Source organism: Oncorhynchus tshawytscha, linkage group LG03, assembly GCF_018296145.1.
Source record: "Oncorhynchus tshawytscha isolate Ot180627B linkage group LG03, Otsh_v2.0, whole genome shotgun sequence".
Lineage (NCBI taxonomy): Eukaryota > Metazoa > Chordata > Actinopteri > Salmoniformes > Salmonidae > Oncorhynchus > Oncorhynchus tshawytscha.
The window spans coordinates 41,311,399-41,331,772 of record NC_056431.1 but is presented as its reverse complement, the minus strand read 5'-3'; the positions used below and the strand labels follow the sequence as shown (position 1 = coordinate 41,331,772).

The following is a 20,374-nucleotide window of genomic DNA, read 5'->3' as shown; positions in this document are numbered from 1 at the left end:
GTTATAGAGGACGTTTCCAGTTCTGTATTCAGCCTTTTATGTTTTGAATGGGTACGACAGACCCAGATGGTTTGTTTTTGGGTCGTGAGGTAAAAACCTCAATAAACTCTACCTGCATACAGAGCACCATCACACACACGGACCATCACACACACACTCTCCACTATCTTTCTCTTTGTTCTCTCTGTGTTTTGTAAAAATGACTTCACTGGAGAGGAGATGGACCGGGCATTACAGTAAAAACCACTTAGGCAGGTTTTGGTGCACTTAACAGTCAAAGGTTTACAAAAATATATATTAATAATACAATGTTCTGCTTTTTTTTCAATGAATAAAACATATTCATGTATTGATGTTCTCAAAAACCATACCTGTTCAAATACTATTACATTATCAAACCAGAATTGTAATATCTGCCATTATAGTCCTGTACCTGACGGTAAGGTCTGAACCTTCACTACACTAAAGCTTATTTATTAATCATAAGGACATGGCCAGGGCAATGATAGAGGTGCTATTTCTGCCATCACTGCAAGATCCCACCATTCCGCAGTGCAGAGAAGAGAGAATGAAGAAGATAGAACAGAGGAAAACCAATCCATATTTAATGAAAATATTAGAAATGTGGGGGATGATTCCTCTGCTCATAATTATTTAATTGCTCCTCAGTGGCAATAAAAAAGTCCCATTACAGCTGAGGCAGTCCCAGCGAGTGGCTCATGAGCTCTGTGCCGTGTGTGTGCACAGCTGAGACCTGCTAATTAAATGAAGATGGTTTCTAGGAGTCGGCCCAGGGCGAAGAATATTTATCCGCTATGTCCTTCACAAGGAAGAGTCGACGACCGGACTCGCTGACAGATGCAGGATCTCTTTTAAAATGTGTGTTTGTGCTGACACTAACTACGCTTAAAAACAGAGCCTGGCATGTAAAAAAAATCAACGCCGTACCAACAGATCTAATGGACATTTGTTTCGTGGCATTTTGCCATTTGAGGGAGCAGGCGACGATCAGATAGGAAACGGTGTGTGAATCCCAAATGGCATCTTACTCCCTTTATAGTGCTCTACTTTTGACCAGGGCCTGATAGAGCTTCGGTCAAAAGTAGTGCACTATAAAAGGGAATAGGATGGCATTTGAGGTGGTGGTCGCAATATTGTTTGTTCAGGGAGTGTCTTGCAGTGTTACTCTGAAGGACGGCGAACACCGTTAGGAGCAGAACAGGGAATAAGGCCGTCTGACAGCAGGCTGCTCTGCCACCGTCCCTTTTACAAAGAGCAATAACCCTGAACGCAACTCACCCAATTGAATCAGCGGTAGTCTGAAAAGGAAAGCACACTGCCATGAATATGGTCTTTACCAGGCCGACACAGACTGTTTAACAGGCAAATAAACTCCCAATGAATTACAGAGGCACTGGAAAGAGGTATCCAAGGCTAAAGTTATGGGAATGACAAACAGAAAGAAAGTACATATATTAAACAGAAGACTGTAGTTACTTGCAGCGAGCGTCCAGGCTAGATTTAGAATATTGATAGGTCAAATGGAAATGAGGAGTGGTGATTGAAATGCAGTCCTCAGACAATGAGAGCATGCTGCAAGCTGAACACAGCTGTTGTGGCGTGTGTTCAAAAGGCAGCCCCCACGTTCCCGAGGCCAGCGCCATGAAAGAGGGATCACTTCAAAAGAACTTGTAAACAAAGGCGAGCCCATTTCAATCTGCCCATCAAATAGCTCGGTAATCAGCTACATTTTTTTTTTTAAACGACCATGTCTCCTCGGCTCTCATTTAATGAGCACCACCGTATGAGGGGCCGCAGCCAATGATTTTTGTTGTTGTTGTATCAAAATAAAATATGAACGTACTGTAGGAAAATAAATGTCAAATGAGATCTAATTTGGTGCAGAAGAAGGCTGGATAAAGGTCTTTGCAGATAGCACCATGTATACAGCACCTTATGTGTCTCTGTGCTCCTGTCATTAAGCATTCATATCAAAAGGTCAGTGGTAAATGCTAGTAAATGCCCTTGAAACTGGCACACTTTGACTAACGAACAGAAACGTTCCCGAATCCCAACTCGGCTCAAGCTCCAAGAAGAACATGTCAAGGCTGAGGCAAAGGAAATGGAAAAACAAACCTTCTGTGAGGTCAAAAGCTGCTTACTAAAGCAACGTGACAGTCTATTCCACCACATAGTCGCACGACTCCAGCTCTACAGACTAGACACTACACACCAGACTAGACGACTACACACTAGCCAACTACACCAGTAATGGCTGGTGAGCAGCGATATAGCAGGACGGGCTAATTTTATTGGCACACTAGACCACTCTATGCACTAGACTACTACACACTAAGACCTCCACTAGGTCTGGTAGTACAATACTGACCTGCGGTGACCCATGCAGGAAGACAGCCCCTACAGAAAGTAATCAGTGGGGCTGTAGTACAGCTTCCTAAACACCTCCAGCCGGGTGAAGTTCCTCAGGACCCAGGCTTGCAAGGGGCTACTATTACAGTACTCCACCGTGGGGCCCCAAGTGCCGTCCTCCAGCCTGCTGATGGTCAGACACGACTGGGTGATGATGTGGAGGAACGTGTGCTTCTGCGGATGGACATCCAGGATGGAGGATGGACATGTCATGGACAGACAAGAGGAGATGGGAGTAAGTGAGAATCGCTAGGACAGAGCCAGTACTCAGGCCAGGCAGGACCAACAAGATCATTTACAGTACTGTTTTACTTCCATTTCCAAAATAACTATTCCACACAACCTATCTAACGGAGGACAAAGGTTACAGTTGGACCATGTTGGAGTGTCGCTCAGAACGGAACCAACTTTGCGTACAATCAGACAATCTTCAACCAGATTCCCTAGTTTGATAAGACATTTTCGAGACTTGTGGTGCGGTGGGACTGATATTCCACAGTCCTAAAAGATGAGCAGGGAGGGATTGAGAATAGAGGTGAGTAAGAGAGATGGCTCTGACCAGTGCTTGAATTGGTCCGGTACACACTGTTACTAAGTACCGGCACGTCAAATGTTCTACTGCTTTGAGTACAGGCTTTAAAATATCGCAGCGTTTCTGCACCTTAATATAAACGAGTACCCAAAGTGAGTACCGACACCTCTTTCAGTCCACAGGCTCTGATCACCTGGAATATGGAGAATGTAAAGGTCAGGTTTTTCTCTCTGCTTGAAAATGATGACCAGATGAAAATAGTTAATGGTATGGGCTGGGATCAGCAGTATCGCCTATCACAACGTTGCTAAACAATAATCAGGCCATTGAGACCCCACCGCCGTATATGTCAGGGACATTTCTCAATGCATGAATTATTCATGTTTCATATTATATATATATATATATATATATGACTAAAGTAAAAAAGCGAAAATAGCTGGATCTAGGGTTGGACAGGAATAGATGGGGGGCTTTTCAAAGTCGACAGTGACATGAGAGATCTTAATCACTGACAGGTGACATCGTACTCAGGCAGGCAGAACATAGGAATGTGTCCGTCCCAGTGGAAGAAATATATTGATAATAATTGTTAATATTAAGGTTACCGCTGTGTCCTACGGTTTCCATTTAGGAATTCAAAATGCCCTATTGTTGGTGCAGTGATAGTACGCTGTGCCTGTTTCAAAGTCTGCTGCGCATCAAACATAGCACTAGAATTAGCATAGATGATTTGCATGCTAGATATATAGGACTGTATTATTCAGCCCTGGACCATTGAAATGAAAACCAATCTGTTGGAATATCATGAGCCATTCAGTAGTGTCTAACATTACTGTCATATTGTTGCAAAATTCCAGTAACTTTCCCCAAAATTCCCAAGAATTCCAGGAATCTTCCACCCAGGATTTCTGGAAAGCCACAGAATTTTGGGAAAGTTAATAGAATTTTGCAACTATGCCCGAGTCAACGAAGTGCAGTGTGGGACTCACATTCCATTAGGTGCGTAACTGGAGAGTGGAGTCTGATCAGTCCCCTGGTCTGGCTAACAGGTCACATTCCCCAGAGCATTAACATGAACACTCCTACTGACTACTGACACAACGTCACACAGGACTTCACGGACTAACGAGAGATAAACACTGGCCTTACAACCACTAAGCACAAGGTACTACTACCTACCAAACACATGACTTATACACACTTGTCTACATCAACTAGATGACAACATTCACGAGAACCAGGTCAGCAAGCTTACCTCGAAATCATATTCCCACTTGCCAACATACTACATGAGAGGAGAACATTTTTAATAAATGGGGAATATTATGGACGGCAATGCGCACAGGGCAACAGAATGAAGGCGATTGTCCAGGAGTTGAATAGAAGCCCAACTCCTGACATGTAGCACCATCTGGTGGCTCAAAACAATCATAAAATTTTTGGGGGGGACAAAATCCTTTTTCTGATGTATTAGTACAGGTGTGTCATTATACATATGACATCTCTTCCAATGTAATAATAGTGAATAAATGACTCCGGACAATCAGGCAAAAGCATCATAATCCCAGTTTTACAACCCTCCCGTCACGACTCACGCAGTATTATACAGGGGGAGTCTTGGTCTTACCTCTGCGTCATACGCAAACATCTGATTCCCCTTCATTTGATGACACTTCAGCATGACCACAGGGCCATGGGGGCGAGACACATCCAGACACAGGTCATCTGTCCGGATCTCCTTATCAGCTGTGTACGAGAACACCTGGCAGGGAAAACGAGACGGTCATACACCTAGTAGTATCTCTCCGAAGCACTGTTTGCAGGATTAGTATTACTATAGAACGTCGGTTATGTAATTATTACCCCAGCACGTCATGTGGTGATTTATTTTTTTCCTCGTTCACAATTGACCGTTATGACGGAAGCCTGGAGGCTCTTCTAGGCGTGGAGATTTTTCAAATGTCTAGGGACAGCATAATATTGGCCGAAAGGCCTTCAGTTTGGAGAACATCTAAATAATAATGCATATCAAGAAGAACCATGAACTGTAACCTATGCAGACATTTGATTTACCTGACGGCTCGTCCGCTTCGTCTTTTAAAAGAGAGGTAATCGCACTAGGAAAGTTGATATGTGGCAAAACAGATCATTCGCCTGTAGGCTACGTGCATAGCACTTTGTTTTAAACATCAATTTGTTCCCCATGTTCTTAACCAAACTGGGATGCGGCACCTGTTAAAACACTGTAATATCCCTCAAAACACAGGGATGACGATTTGCACGGGATAAGTATTATCAGAGAACCTGGGAGTTTGCCCGAAAACAGTAGGCTTTTAGGGCGGGGATAATAACCTTCCTGCCAATAAGAAATTACTGACATGGCCGATTTGGAAGGGACAAATTCTGGTAACTTCCCACAATTCTGAGATTTTTCCGGCTAATTCCCTCCGGATTCAGTGAATCTTCCAATTGGGATGTCTGGAAAACCTAGGAATTTAGGTCCATAGCTCTCTCCTCTGGGAAAGGTCCATGGGTCCATAGCTCTCGCTCTTCTTTCTGCAGTCTCCTTACCTGATTCCCACCCATGCCATGGCAGTTGAAGAAGCCAACCTTCTCGTTCTCCTTTCTGCCCATGTTGTCCACACACTGGTTTGTTTCAACATTTCTGATCTAGGGGTAGAAAGGAGTATAAAAACATTGGACTCATAATTACCATCCTTCCATCCACCCTGGCATATTTACAGCTAACAAAAGCCACCGTTTATAACAGAAGAAGAAATGGCGTATCCTCTCATCAAACACTGGCACTTCATTTCCAGGTGTCAAAATTAAAAGCACCTGTGTCTTTTTCCTCTGTGGCCCAGATGTCATAATCTAATTAAATATTTACTGTTCAATAAAACAAGCAATCTAAACTCATTGCCTATATTTCACCAGTGATGTAAGTCATAATTAAGGACCTTGCTTAGCATCGCAAATGGCTACATAAATCAGATCTGTGGCGATCTAAGTATTCCCACAAATCCACACCCCAAATGATTATTTAATGAGCCATCTAATATCTAAGTAATATACTCCTAGAGCCTAGGCTATACGCTAGGTGTTGTATAACCTGCTTACTATGCAGGAATGGTATTGTTCCTAATGAAATGATATAAAAGCTAATGACTGGGGATGTTAAAAGTGGGATGTGTGCTATGGAGTAAGTCAATCAAGGAGCAGACGGCGGGAGGGTAGGAGAGGGGAAGGGAAGACAGGCTGCTGCTGCTGCTGTTCCTTGGCCATAGACAGCTTTTACTGCACTACATTGGATGCAGGCTGTAAAATCCTCAAACCTCAGCAGAATTCAACTTGGGGATTACAACCTCAACTCTCCAAACTCCCAACCGGTCACATTATTTGACATGCTCTCTATCAATCGTGGCCTTTCTTTTTATTGGCATACTGTATGTTATCAAGACCATTCCCCTCTTTTCCTGGTGCTAACCTGTTAGCTAGAATGTTGTTCGCCAACTCTATCCCGTGCTTGGGTTTGAAACCACAACTAAACAAACGCATTAGGTTATTTATAGTCCAGTTTCAATGTTTGGAACATCCAGGTCTTCTGACTCACTCTAAAGAGAAGTAGGACTACAGTCTTATGATATCAAACGGATGACCTGCACTGCAAATGACACCCTATTCCCTATGGGCCCATGTTAAAAGTAGTACACCGTGTAGGGAATAGGGTGCCATTAGGGATTTCTCCAGGGTCATGAGAGGTGTATTGGGCTGCAGTATCTGAAAGACTTCATACTTCACCAAGTGAGTAGTATCTCCGGGGGATCTGAGAGTCGGGGTAGATGTTCTCCAGGTACCAGGAGAAGGGTTTGCACTGCAGAGCTTCACGCAGGGCCTTACGAGAGGACACGTCTCCATAGTCCACCCGGGCCACACCTGCAACACAAACCAAGACCACGGAGCCATGTGTATTGAGCATGTCAGACTGGTAGTGCTGATCTAGGACCAGTTTAGACTTTCAGATTATAATGAATGGACAGAGGGGACCTGATCTGTGCTAACATCTGTTTTATTTTCAGCATAAGCATTGTTGAGAGAAGAGCCCGCATTCAATTTTTTTAAAATCCTAAATGTTATTTTGGGTTAAAAAAACACTCCAGGCCACACTTGAACATCTAAAAATACACTGAACAAAAATAGAAATGCAACATGTAAAGTGTAAAGTCCCATGTTTCATGAGGTGAAATAAAAGATCCCAGAAATGTTCCATACGCACAAAAAGCTTATTTCTCTCAAATTTTGTGCACAAATTTGTTTACATTAGTGAGCATTTCTCATTTGCCAAAATAATCCATCCACTTGACAGGTGTGGCATTTGAAGAAGACGATTAAACAGCATGATCATTACACAGGTGCACCTTGTGCTGGGGTCAATAAGAGGCCACTGTACAGTTTTTTGTCACACAACACAATGCCACAGATGTCTCAAGTTTTGCAATTGGCATGCTGACTGCAGGAGTGTCCACCAGAGCTGTTGCCAGATAATTTAATGTTCATTTCTCTACCATAAGCCGCGTCCAATGTCGTTTTACAGAATTTGGCAGTATGTCCAACCGGCCTCACAACCGCAAACCACGTGTAACCACACCAGCCCAGGATCTCCACATCCGGCTTCTTCACCTGCGGGATCATCTGAGACCAGCCACCCGGACAGCTGATGAAACTGAGAAGTAATAAAGCCCTTTGGGGAAAACCTCAGTCTGATTGGCCGGGCCTGGCTCCCCAGTGGGTGGGCCTATGCCCTCCCAGGCCCACCCATGGCTGCGAACCTGCCCAGTTATGTGAAATCCATAGATTAGGACCTAATTAATTTATTTCAATCGACTGATTTTCTTATACGAACTGTAACTCAGTAAAATTGCATTTTGCATTTATATTTCTTGTTCAGAATAGATAGAAATTATGTAGAAATGATAATGGACCTATATATTTATTTTCAAATAACTGTCCTTTTTCTGTTCCACAAGCAAAAAAAAAATGTTTGCCCACTCCTGATAAAGGGAATAGAGTGCCATTTGGGATATGCACTAACAGTGGAGCTGCCCTGACCTGATCATCCCCTGTTATATCCTGGAAGAGCAGACACTCAATGCCGACCGGATACTGCGAGTATGCTTTTTCAGGAATCACTTAGGGTACTGAGCCCCCATTGACTCCTCAGAAGACAGACTAAAGAGCATTCTGGAAACCTGGAAAGGGTGCATTTCATGCTAAATGTAACTAGATATTGGCAAGGTACTGCATAAATCTAATCTCATAACTTGGCTCCAACATTACTTGGATACTCAGCTGCCAATCTCTTGCCAATCGTATTGCATCGCTAGGCTGTGGGGACAACATTGTCTGAGCTTCCCATGAGATCATAAACAGCAACAGTCTCCCTTGAATACGTGAATGCAATTTCCCGGAAATCTCCAGTCGAACATCTTGAAGGAGACTTAGTATAGCACTATTCCAATGAATAAAAGATCAAAGTGTGGAGACATGCAGTTGAACATAACACAATGCCCTGGCTTGTTTGGCACGTCAAGAGCAGCGTAGGAACTCACCGGAAGACGAATGAATGCAAAGAACAGTAGAGCGAAGACATATTGTACTTGAGACTCAATGAGACCAGGAGGAGAAGCAACGTGAGCCAGAGTAGGGAGGTCAAATATAGCTAGATACAGTACTGGAAGCTACAATCTACCCCGCAATATGAAAGCTGATCTATCCCCCCCCCCCCTAAAATAAAAAATATCTATGAAATACAAACAAAAATATAAAATGAATATACATATAATTTTTAACAAGATACAGTACAGGTTGCTTCCCTTTCCAACCATTTTGCTACATATCCTCTAGTTCCAGAGCTCAAGGCATTCAGTACATGTAACGGTTCTCTTTAGGTGAAGGAGAAGCGGACCAAAATGCAGCGTGGTTTCTTTGATTCATGTTTAATAACAAAAAGATAAACACGAACACTACAAACCAATAAACGTGGAAAACCAAAAACAGCCCTATCTGGTGCAAAACACAGAGACAGGAACAATCACCCACAAACACACAGTGAAACCCAGGCTACCTAAATATGGTTCCCAATCAGAGACAATGACTAACACCTGCCTCTGATTGAGAACCATTTCAGGCCAGACATAGAAATAGACAAACAAGACATCCAACATAGAATGCCCACTCAGATCACACCCTGACCAACCAAAACATAGAAACATACAAAGCAAACTATGGTCAGGGTGTGACAGTACAGTACAAAGGAGAAATGACCCTGGCCTGAAAAACATACAGTAATGAGGAATTGGCTGTGAAAAAAAATATATATATACTCCTCTAAGACAAGCGAAAAGTGTTATGGTGCCTGACATGCATAGTATTGGTATAGGAGGCTACACTAACCAATATAGGTCAATACTATGTATTCCATGCATGTAAGCAGAATAATAACAGTCACGAGGTGAATGCAAAACGACAGGAGATGCCTATTTTCAGAACCCACATTACATGCCACTTATAGACGGGTGGCGCGCGCATTGATGTGGCCGGAAGGCGGATGTTGTTATGATTCTGAAGGGTCAAATAGCTCGCAACAATGATACGAAGCTGCCATATGGGGAATTGTAGTGGGCTCGTTCCAGCTCGTTGTATATTGTTATTGATACCTTGTCTTGTTTTGACTGATGTCATGTTTATGCTAATATGGCTCAAATTCTCTAGCTAGCTAACCAACAACTGTGACAATGCATGAGACAACAAGCGCTCACTGTGCACCTGTATTTATGTTTTCAATAAACATTTAGAGACAAAATATAGCCCAGCTATAACATTTGGTTCCTTGGAAGTTGTGGGAACGTACTGTACGTTTTAGTTTCCCATTGGTTCTGGGAACTAAGACATGCGTTTCCTGACGAGCAAAACTGAACGTTTTTGAATTGTTCTGAGAACAGAAGTGAACATTTCATCTGCTCTGGGAATGATGAATTTTTAGATTGCAGGGAGGATCTATTTTTTTTGTATTACTATGGTTCCCTGAAAGTTTTCCTGTGAGGTTTAATTAACAATATAAAATGGGATATTAAAGGTTATTTGAAGGTATTTAAATAACGTTCTGAGAACATGTTTCAATAAGACTTATAACTCCAAGCACAGATAGGATACATGGAAATTAATTGGCTTAGGCATTAATAATCATCCAAACACATTTCTTTTTTTATTGTGACATGCCGTCATTGAACTGGGCATCCTGCACAATTCCCAGAACGTTGTGGGAAGGTTATATGCAAAACAACCATAGGACAAGCACGCTCTCGCCAAGCTCTAAGATACATATGGTTCTCAGAACGTTGTGTGCTAGCTGGGAGTTTACATGTCAACAATCTTAGCCAACCCAGTCTGTTTTGCCCCTTCGTTGCTGACGCATCAGTTTCGTTGCTAAAAAAACAACCAGTCTATACCCACACTTAAAGTACATGCTTGGAGCGCAGCGATTTACCAGACCATATGCATTGCCACTCCATCAGACCTGGGTTTAACTACTATTTGAAATATATTACATCGCTTTAGTTTGCTTTAGTCTGCCCGGAGTGCCAGGTGGGCGGGGTTTTACATTTTCCAATAATTCTATTGGTTCCATTGCGTCAGGAAACTCCCCACTGAGCACACACTGGTTGAATCCACATTGTTTCCAACATGGAATAGACGTTGAATTGACGTCTGTGCCCAGTGGGTCCATCAATCCCAGTTTAAGTATTTTAAATGATCTGGGTTCAAATGGGTATTTGAACCCAGGTTTGCATTCCCACCCCATATGCATTCCCACCCCATATGCATTCCCACCCCATATGCATTCCCACCCGCTGAGAGACAACAGGTTCAAACGGAAGCGTGGTAGCGTACCTGGTGATATGATGTAGAAGAAGTCTTTGAAGCCGTCCATCCACACCTCGGCCAATCGCCTGTTGTTCTTGTTGATGACTTGGCCAGTGCCCCCAGGGAAGCTGTATGGGGTGGCCTTCCGGAACACATGACCCACGTGGGAACATGTTATAATCTCCAGCGAGCCGCCACACTGCCAGATCTGCACATACAAGTGGACACACACACACACACGTGGTCACACAGACACACCCACACACACACACACACACACACACACAATCATTGTCATAATAACCCGGCAGAGCCCTCTATTCTTAACCACTCACCCTGAAAGACATCTCCAAGTTCTCTCCGCCCCAAATGTCCATCCCTGGATCGTACGTGCCAATTTCATCAAAATATGTCCGGTCAATAGAGAATAACCCTCCAGCCATAGTAGGGGTTCTACAAGAGAAAAACAATGAGAGTGGATAAAGAGACACATTTGACAAGAGACACCTATCTTACAAAGTGAGAAACGGATCCGCTTACGAATAATCAATAACATACAGTAATATTGCTGAACAATATTGCTCGATGGACAGGATGCCCAGCTGGTCACGGGGGCACCTCAGCCACTCTCAAGGTAATAAACGATATCATAACCACCATCGATAAAAAGACAGTACTGTGCAGCCGTCTTCATCGACCTGGCCAAGGCTTTTGACTCTGTCAATCACCGTATTCTTATCGGCAGACTCAACAGCCTTGGTTTCTCAAATGACTGCCTCGCCTGGTTCACCAACTACTTCTCAGATAGAGTTCAGTGTGTCAAATTTGAGGGCCCGTGGTCCGGACCTCTGGCAGTCTCTATGGGGGTACCACAGGGTTCAATTCTCGGGCAAACTCTTTTCTCTGTATATATCAACAATGTCGCTCTTGCTGTGGGTGATTCCTTGATCCACCTCTACGCAGACGGCACCATTCTGTATACATCTGGCCCTTCTTTGGACACTGTGTTAACAAACCTCCAAACGAGCTTCAATGCCATACAACACTCCTTCCGTGCCTCCAACTGCTTTTAAACGCTAGTAAAATGAAATGCATGCTTTTCAACAGATCGCTGCCAGCACTAGCAAAACTACTTTGGATGGTTCTGACTTAGAATATGGGGACAACTACAAATACCTAGGTGTCTGCTAGACTGTAAACTCTCCTTCCAGACTCACATTAAGCATCTCTAATCCAAAATGAAATCTAGAATTGGCTTCCTATTTTGCAACAAAGCATCCTTCACTCACGCTGCCAAACATACCCTCGTAAAACTGACCATCCTACCAATCCTCGACTTTGGCGATGTCATTTCCAAAATAGCCTCCCACACTCTACTCAGCAAACTGGATGCAGTCTATCACAGTACCATCTGTTTTGTCACCAAAGCCCCATATACCATCCACCACTGCAACCTGTATGCTCTTGTCGGCTGGCCCTCGCTACATATTCGTCGCCAGACCCACTGGCTCCAGGTCATCTCTAAGTCTTTGCTAGCTAAAGCTTTGCCTTATCTCAGCTCACTGGTCACCATAACACCACCCACCCATAGCACGCGCTCCAGCAGGTATATCTCACTGGTCATCCCCAAAGCCAACACCTCGTTTGGCCGCCTTTCCTTCCAGTTCTCTGCTGCCAATGACTGGAATGAATTGCAAAAATCGCTGAAGTTGGAGGCTTATATCTCCCTCACTTACTTTAAGCATCAGCTATCTGAGCAGCTTACCGATCGCTGCAGCTGCACACAGCCCATCTGTAAATAGCCCATCCAACTACCTATCTCATCCCCATATTGTTTTTATTTACTTTTTCTGCTCTTTTGCACACCAGTATTTCTACTTGCACATCATCATCTGCACATCTATCTCTCCAGTGTTAATTTGCTAAATTGTAATTACTTCACTACTATGGCTTATTTATTGCCTTACCCCTTACTACATTTGCACACACTGTATATAGACTTTTTCTATTGTGTTATTGACTCTATGTGTGTTTATTCCATGTGTAACTCTGTGTTGTTGTTTGTGTCGCATTGCTTTGCTTTATCTTGGCCAGGTCGCAGTTGTAAATGAGAACTTGTTCTCAACTGACCTACCTGGTTAAATAAAGGCGAAATAAAAATAATAATAAAAAAAATGTCTGGGGGTTTTGGAAATAAGACAGCAAGACATGATTCATTGCCGAGCTCTTCATCAAACAAATGGGCACTTTGGACACTACCATTTCACACACAAAAAAACCTGACCTAGACTGACAATCTCATGCAAAATGACTATTTCATTGTTTGATCCACTCTCTGCCGTTTTCATTCTGCTAAAAAGAAGCAAACAGACACCGCTAGGGGCTTGGAGATGACAATCTTCTTTTAAGACAATGAAAATCAGATTTATGAAGCATTGAGGGACACCATCATAATACCATGTTGTTGCTCTGTCCAATAAAATATAATTGATGGAGAGGTGTGTCAATATTTTTGCAGCACCAGGCTCCACTGATCTATTTTTCTTGTATTCCAAAATGAAACTAGCTACACCGTGAAACTACAACTCCTGTATCAAATAACAACAACAACAAAAAACATATTAAAAAAAACATTGGCCTCGCAGCTAAGTCAGTATTTCACAGCAATGCAATCTATCTCCAAATGATGCAGCTCTGACAGCTATCGGAGAAGAGGGCTTCTAAAGAAATCCACACCAATGATGTCAGCTCTGCGGCTTCCCAGCACCACAAACAACCTACTCTCACCTGAAATGATAACGCTAGAGAGCGAATATTTGTTGTCTTTACGAGTCTTTTCAGTTAACTGGTCATTAATGTTACTGTCCTCCACTACATTTAGTTTATTGTTCCCCTCTAATCAGGGACTGATTTAGACCTGGGACACCAGGTGCGTGCAATTAGTTGTCAGGTAGACCAGTAGGGTCCGGACCTCATAGGGTAAGAGTCGAGCACCCCTGCTTTATTAGTGCCCTACTTTTACAAAAGTAGGGCACTACAAAGGGAATAGGGTGCCAAATAAACTCATTTCAACTCGGGCAACAGATAAAGGCATATATAGTATGTGTCCTGTGTGTACCTGAGTGGTAATGTCCTGTCCCCTTTGCGCCTGTCCATTTCTCTCTGAGGCACGGGGTACCAACGGAAATTCAGCTTCCAGTTGAATCCTCCGTAGGTCATGTCTGAGCCTGCCATGTATTCAAACGTCTCGTCGCTGATCACATCGATAATAGGACATACCACAGATCTCCTAAACAACCACGGAGAGAAAGACAAGGCATTCACTTGACAAGAAATACATTGACAGTCTAAACAACCACGGAGAAATCGAAAGCATTCATTTTACAGGAAATAGTGAAAGAAAGCCCTAGATGAATTACATGTGGAATCAACTTCAGAAAGTTACTTTGTAGGACTGGGCAGTCTCTTCAATTTATTCACTTTCTTCCCTTAAACCCCAAAACTTTGTGTCATTTCCATTAACAATATTCCACGCCTGGTTATATTAAACTGCTTGGCTGGCAGAGCCAACAGCATTAATTCATCCACAAAATAAATAATAAATGAATAAATAATTTACAAAGCTAATGGTGCCATAACTGTTCATTCTTCAGGTGAGCGCCGAGACAAATAGCTAACTGCTGACCATGCATTTCTACAGCGGTGGCATTATCCCCAGCTTCATTATGAGTTTATTTCAATATTAGTAAATCATCGGCTGGTCCATACTCATTATAAACATATCCATTAGGAGAACAACACTGACCGGAGGTAACATATTGCTTCAGTGGGAAGCTACTTACAGTCAAAGGAAATGGAATATATGCATGTTGATTATGTTGACAATGACAATACAGTATGGATGTGTGGCCTCAGACGGTTTGCTTCAGTAGGAGTTTTACAGTAAAGCTGAAGGTAACCTTTAAGGCTTGCGTCTCAAATGGCACCCTTTTCCCTAGTGCACTACTTTCGACCCGGGCCCATAGGGCTTTGGTCAAAAGTAGTGTACTAGGTAGGGAAATAGGGTGCCACTTGGGACTCACCCAGCCTCTAGGTGCTGCAGGGAATTCATTCAACGCTTCCCCTTCACTCAGCACCCACTTCACTTCCTGGTCTAAATCTAATCAGTGTTTGTGCACTTTTATGCTCCGGCACCTACTTTTACACGTCAATAAATGTGTAGGGTCGTAAAAGTGTAATGGCTCCATAATATAATCTCCTCGGTAATACTAAACTAATTTCTGCCTGGCACCTGAGGCAAAATGGGTGGATGTCTGACACCAGATAAGAGAGATAAGGGGGGCAAATACATTTTCAGTCCATCTACACTTTCTCCCTTTCATGTAGAAGGAACCCTTCACCCACCGAACAAGCAAGTGCAATCCTGAAACAGGATTAGAATAACCACACCATTACTTCATTAATATAACCACGACTCCAAATAATAGGATTTAAACCCTGCTGTCACTTACAAATAGCCACCAACAACTGACTCAGTGCAATCACATTCTACTGTATTCTCCCACGGTATAAAGAAGCGACAGACAGCGTTGTGACAAAACATGCTGCCACTCAGCTATGGGGCACACAGCTGTCACGGGCATTGGTGTCGTTGCCTGCTATAAAGTCGAGCTAGTGTCTACCATTAACGTCAGATCAGTTTTCAGATGACACAGAAGACAAGCGGCTAATGCTAATGAGTTAGCATCTCACTGAGGCAGCAGGAAGAGAACATAGCAGAGATGATTTGCTTTCGAGCCTCAGCACCCCCCCCCCCCATGTCTATCCATTGCTGTGTGTTCCATTTACATCGAGCGTGGTGATGGCGAAGCTCCTTACCGGTCCTCTTTGATCCTGGCCAGCAGAGGCTCCAGCCAGCCCACTGTGCATTCACAGTGGGCGTCCAGGAAGGTGATGACCTGTCCCCGTGTGGCAGCTGCCCCTCTTAGCCTGGCCCGGATCAGCCCCGTTCGCTGCTCCATCCGCAGGACCCGCACGGGAACCTCCAGGGTACGAGCATAGTTCTCCAGCTTCTTTCCCAAGAAGTCTGACAGAAGAGGACACATCAGAGGACATGTTTCAAATGCCCGAAATAACTGAATTGTTTGGTGTTTTTCCCGCGTTCATTCACAGTTATCAAGGCAAGTGCCGATTTTCTTTCAAATGTGGTCTATTATTATCCTTTAATACAAAGAACGTTACAGACATGTTACAGACATGTTTCAAACTCCCATAGAACTTCATTGTGCAGTGTTGTTTTCTCTATTCATTCACAATTATCAAGGGCCGATTGTCTTTCAAACTTTACATCGATACTATCACACAATACTAAGAGCTGCATGTATTAATCCCAGAGTGACCCTTTAAACTATGTGAAGCTAGTTAGTGTGATGGTTTAGGCTGGACCCAGCTACAGTACCTCTCTCACTGGCGTCGTCCACCAGCAGGATCTCCTGCAGCAGGTGCCGTGGCGAGCGGTTGATGACACTGTGGACGGTGCGGAGCAGGGTGCTCCACGCCTCGTTGTGGAACACGATCACTATGCTGGTGTCGGGGAGATCGTCCGCGTACACCTTCGTCTTGCAACTGATGGACGGACAACGAGAGCTCTGGTTAAGAGGTCAAATAGGCTGCTACTCCTGATGCGTGTCTACAGTAGAGTGCTATCAACAGTGAGCATAGTTGTGTGACATGCTTGTGAATGTAAAATATGTGGCTGAAATTTACCTCAGAGTGTTGTAACAAAATGAACTGCTTTCAAACAAAGCCAAAGTTGACAAGACTTAGTATATGCCGCACCAGTGTTTCCCCCAGGATTTTTTTCAGCAGTGGTGGCAAGGGTGCATCGCTTCTAGACGTTAGCACAATGACATGCTATCTTTTCCCATAGATTTCCGGTTGTTGATTCAATGGCTATCCATTTAAAAGCTCATCTCAGCAGAAATTACATGAATATAGCATCTCAGAGAGTGCTGCCCTATATACATAGACTTGAAATCACTGTCCACTTTAAAACTTGGAACACTAGTCACTTTATTAATGTTTACATATTTTTGCACTACTCATCTCATATGTATATACTGTATTCTACTCTATATCTCCATGTATTCTAGTCCATGCCGCTCTTACATTGCTCGTCCAAATATGTATAAACTCTTAATTCTATTCCTTTACTTAAAATGTGTGTGTATTGTTGTGAAATTGTTAGATATTACTTGTTAGATATTACTGTACTGATGGAGCTAGAAACACAAGCATTTCGCTACACCTGCAATAACATCTGCTAAACATGTGTATGTGACCAATAAAATGTGATTTGATTTGAACACTGTGCTGTGCTAAATGGCATGCTGCTCCGCACACACAGGCTGTGTCCCAAATGGCACCTTATTCCTTATACAGACCACTACTTCTGATCAGGGCTCACATACACTGCCTTCAGAAAGTATTCACACCCCTTCACTTTCCCCACATTTTGTAGTGTTACAGCCTGAATTTAAAACAGATTACACTGACATTTTTGGTCACTGACATACACATAATAGCCCATAATGTCAAAGTGGAATTATCTTTATTGAATTTCTTACTAATGAATTAAAAGGAAAAGCTGAAATATCTTGTGTCGATAAGTATTCAACCCCTTTTGTCATGGCAAACCTAAATAAGTTCAGGAGTAAACATTTGCTTAACAAGTCACATAATAAGTTGCATGGACTCACTCTGTGTGCAATAATAAAAGTTTAACATGACTTTTTGAATGACTGCCTCATCTCTCTACAACACACATGCAATTATCTGTAAGGTCCCTCAGTCGAGCAGTGAATTTCAAACACAGATTCAACCACAAAGACCAGGGAGGTTTTCCAAAGCCTCGTAAAGAAGGGCACCTATTGGTAGGTGGGTAGAAAGAAGGAAGGAAACCGCTCTGGGATTCCACCACGAGGCCAATGGTGACTTTAAAACTCCTACAGAGTTGAATGGCTGTGATAGGAGATAACTGAGGATGGATCAACACCATTGTAGTTACTCCACAATACTCACCTATTTGACAGAAGGAAAAGAAGGAAGCCTGTACAGAATAAAACATATCCCTAAACTTGCATCCTGTCTGCAACAAGCCATTAAAGTAATATTGCAAAACATGTAGCAAAGCAACTCACTTTTTTGTAATGAGTACAAAGTGTTATATTTGGGGCAAATCCAATACATTACTGAGAACCACTCCATATTTTCGAGCATAGTGGTGGCTGAAACATGAATTAAAAAAAAAAAAAACACAGGCAAAGTCCTAAATGAAAACCTGGTTCAGTCTGCCTTCCACCAGACACTGGGAGATGAATTCACCTTTCAGCAGGACAAAACATAAAATACAAGGCTACAATGGAGTGGCCTAGTTACAGTTTTGACTTAAATCTACTTGAAAATCTATGGCAAGACCTCAATTGGTTGTCCGGCAAAGATCAACAACCAATTTGACAGAGCTTGAAGAATAATGGGAAAATCTTGTACAATGCAGATGTGGAAAGCTCTTAGAGACTTACCCAGAAAGACTCACAGCTGTTATCGCTGACAAAGATGCTTAAAATTAGATATTTCTGTATTTCATTTTCCACCCCCAATTTTTTTTAAAAATGTAATAACATGTTTTCACTTTGTCATGATTGGGGTTTTGTTTTGTAGGCTGTGTTTCTGGCTGTAACACAACAACATGTGGACAAAGTCAAGGGATATGAATACTTTACGAAGGCACTGTAGGGAATAGGGTGCCATTTGGGATGCAGTCACACACCCCCAGAGATACAGACCAAAGGCAGGGCAAGCCTGTCATGTAGTGTAGATTGTAATGTTAAATAAAGTATGAGGAGGGTGCATTAAAGATAGAGAGGAGGCAGCCGGGTTGGAAGTGGGAGGTGACAGGCGATTGGAGCGGACAGTAGGTTTATCCCATTCACCCCACGACGGGTGACAGGACAGACTGACAGAATGGGAGCACCAGGGTAGCTAGCTACTAGCCACTGAGCGATCATCTTATTTCTTTCAACCACTGCCTATTACACCCCATGACAATAACCCTATCTCTCACAGTCTTGCAAAGCCAAGCTGAGTTCTTTAATAACGTTCCAAGGTGTACTGGCGAGTTTGAGGAAGATTTTGAGATGTAATTAGTACGATTCTGCAGCTTGGCACTCTCTTGGGGTGAAATAAAATCAACAGACCACAGACCTAGATGTATGGCTCTTTCACTCTCCATTTTGTATAAATTCTTCATTATAAACTGGGTGGTTACAACCCTGAATGCTGATTGGCTAATATCCATTGTATATCAAACCGTATACTACGGGTATGACAAAACATGTATTTTTACTGCTCTAATTACATTGGTAACCAGTTTACATTCGCAATAAGGCACCTCAGGGGTTTGTGGTATATGGCCAATATACCACAGCTAATTGCTGTTCTTATGCACGACACAAAGCAGAGTGCCTGGATACAGTCCTTATATATTGGCCATATCCCACAAACCCCTGAGGTGCCTTATTGCTTAAATATACGATAGGACTAGTTCATTAAAGTGGAATTCATAATTCACTAAATCTACAAGAATTAAACTTAGCACAATCCTTGTACATGTGTGAAATGGAGTGCGTGCAGTGTTCACATATATTGAAAATGTTCCTTTTTTGTGTGATAACTTTTCATATAAAATGTTATGGCAATGTAAACCCCATGGGGGGACAGTTGATTTTCGAGGCGGTGGGTAATATATAAACAATATAGACAATGTTCACAGTATTGGCATATGCTTACATTCCCTGCATCGTTTTTTAAATATTGTTGTATTGACAATGTTCCTATTTTCAATACCACAAAGAGCACATTCTAAAGAACAGTGGACAAATAATGTCCGGTAGGAACAGAGAAACACGAAATCACTGGGCTGTCTCCCGGAGAGAAGACCTGTCTCTCGATCAGCTGCTCAAGATAAATGTGGATCATATTTCACCCAAATTGCTCTTTGGGTTTTCATTATCCAGCTCTAGTAGGTCTTGGGCGACAGTAAACAAAGCCCTTCTCCCATTCAGACTGTCACGGCTGAAGTAAACACACGAAGACTGTGATGGATACCACACGGGCAAATAATCTCTTTGAGTCTAATGTTCTTCAATTAGAGCAGTGGTGTCTGGTGGCACTTTGAAATGGGATGACGGCCTCCTTGTAATCGCCGGAACGGAATAACCGGAATGGTATGAAAAACATCAAACACGCGGTTTCCATGAGTTTAGATGCTGCTCCATTTATTCCATTCCAGTCATGACTATGAGTCCTCGTCCCCTCACCAGCCACCGCTGAATTAGAGTATGTTACATCATGGAATGAATCCTGAGGAGTCCGAGGACTTAAAAAGGGGGGGTGAGGCACAGTGTGAAACGTGTAATATCTCCTTTC

General features: G+C 42.9%; 1 protein-coding gene across 4 annotated transcripts in view; it reads right to left on the bottom strand.

The window, feature by feature from the left end:
- The window catches only part of LOC112235664 (polypeptide N-acetylgalactosaminyltransferase 13-like), a 65,400-nt gene that overhangs the window by 25,527 nt on the left and 19,499 nt on the right, over positions 1-20,374 (bottom strand). For 2 of the 4 annotated variants that reach the window (XM_024404143.2, XM_024404150.2), the window contains exons 4-12: positions 16,347-16,513; positions 15,767-15,974; positions 14,007-14,177; positions 11,224-11,341; positions 10,916-11,096; positions 6,762-6,901; positions 5,537-5,635; positions 4,593-4,727; positions 2,390-2,604 (exon numbers count right to left, since the gene is read on the bottom strand). In XM_024404143.2, the coding sequence (XP_024259911.1) occupies positions 2,419-2,604; positions 4,593-4,727; positions 5,537-5,635; positions 6,762-6,901; positions 10,916-11,096; positions 11,224-11,341; positions 14,007-14,177; positions 15,767-15,974; positions 16,347-16,513 (1,405 nt within the window). In that variant the 3' untranslated portion in view covers positions 2,390-2,418. The remainder of the gene's footprint in view (positions 1-2,389; positions 2,605-4,592; positions 4,728-5,536; positions 5,636-6,761; positions 6,902-10,915; positions 11,097-11,223; positions 11,342-14,006; positions 14,178-15,766; positions 15,975-16,346; positions 16,514-20,374) is intronic. The other 2 variants (XR_002951111.2, XM_024404156.2) reach the window with 1 other exon arrangement.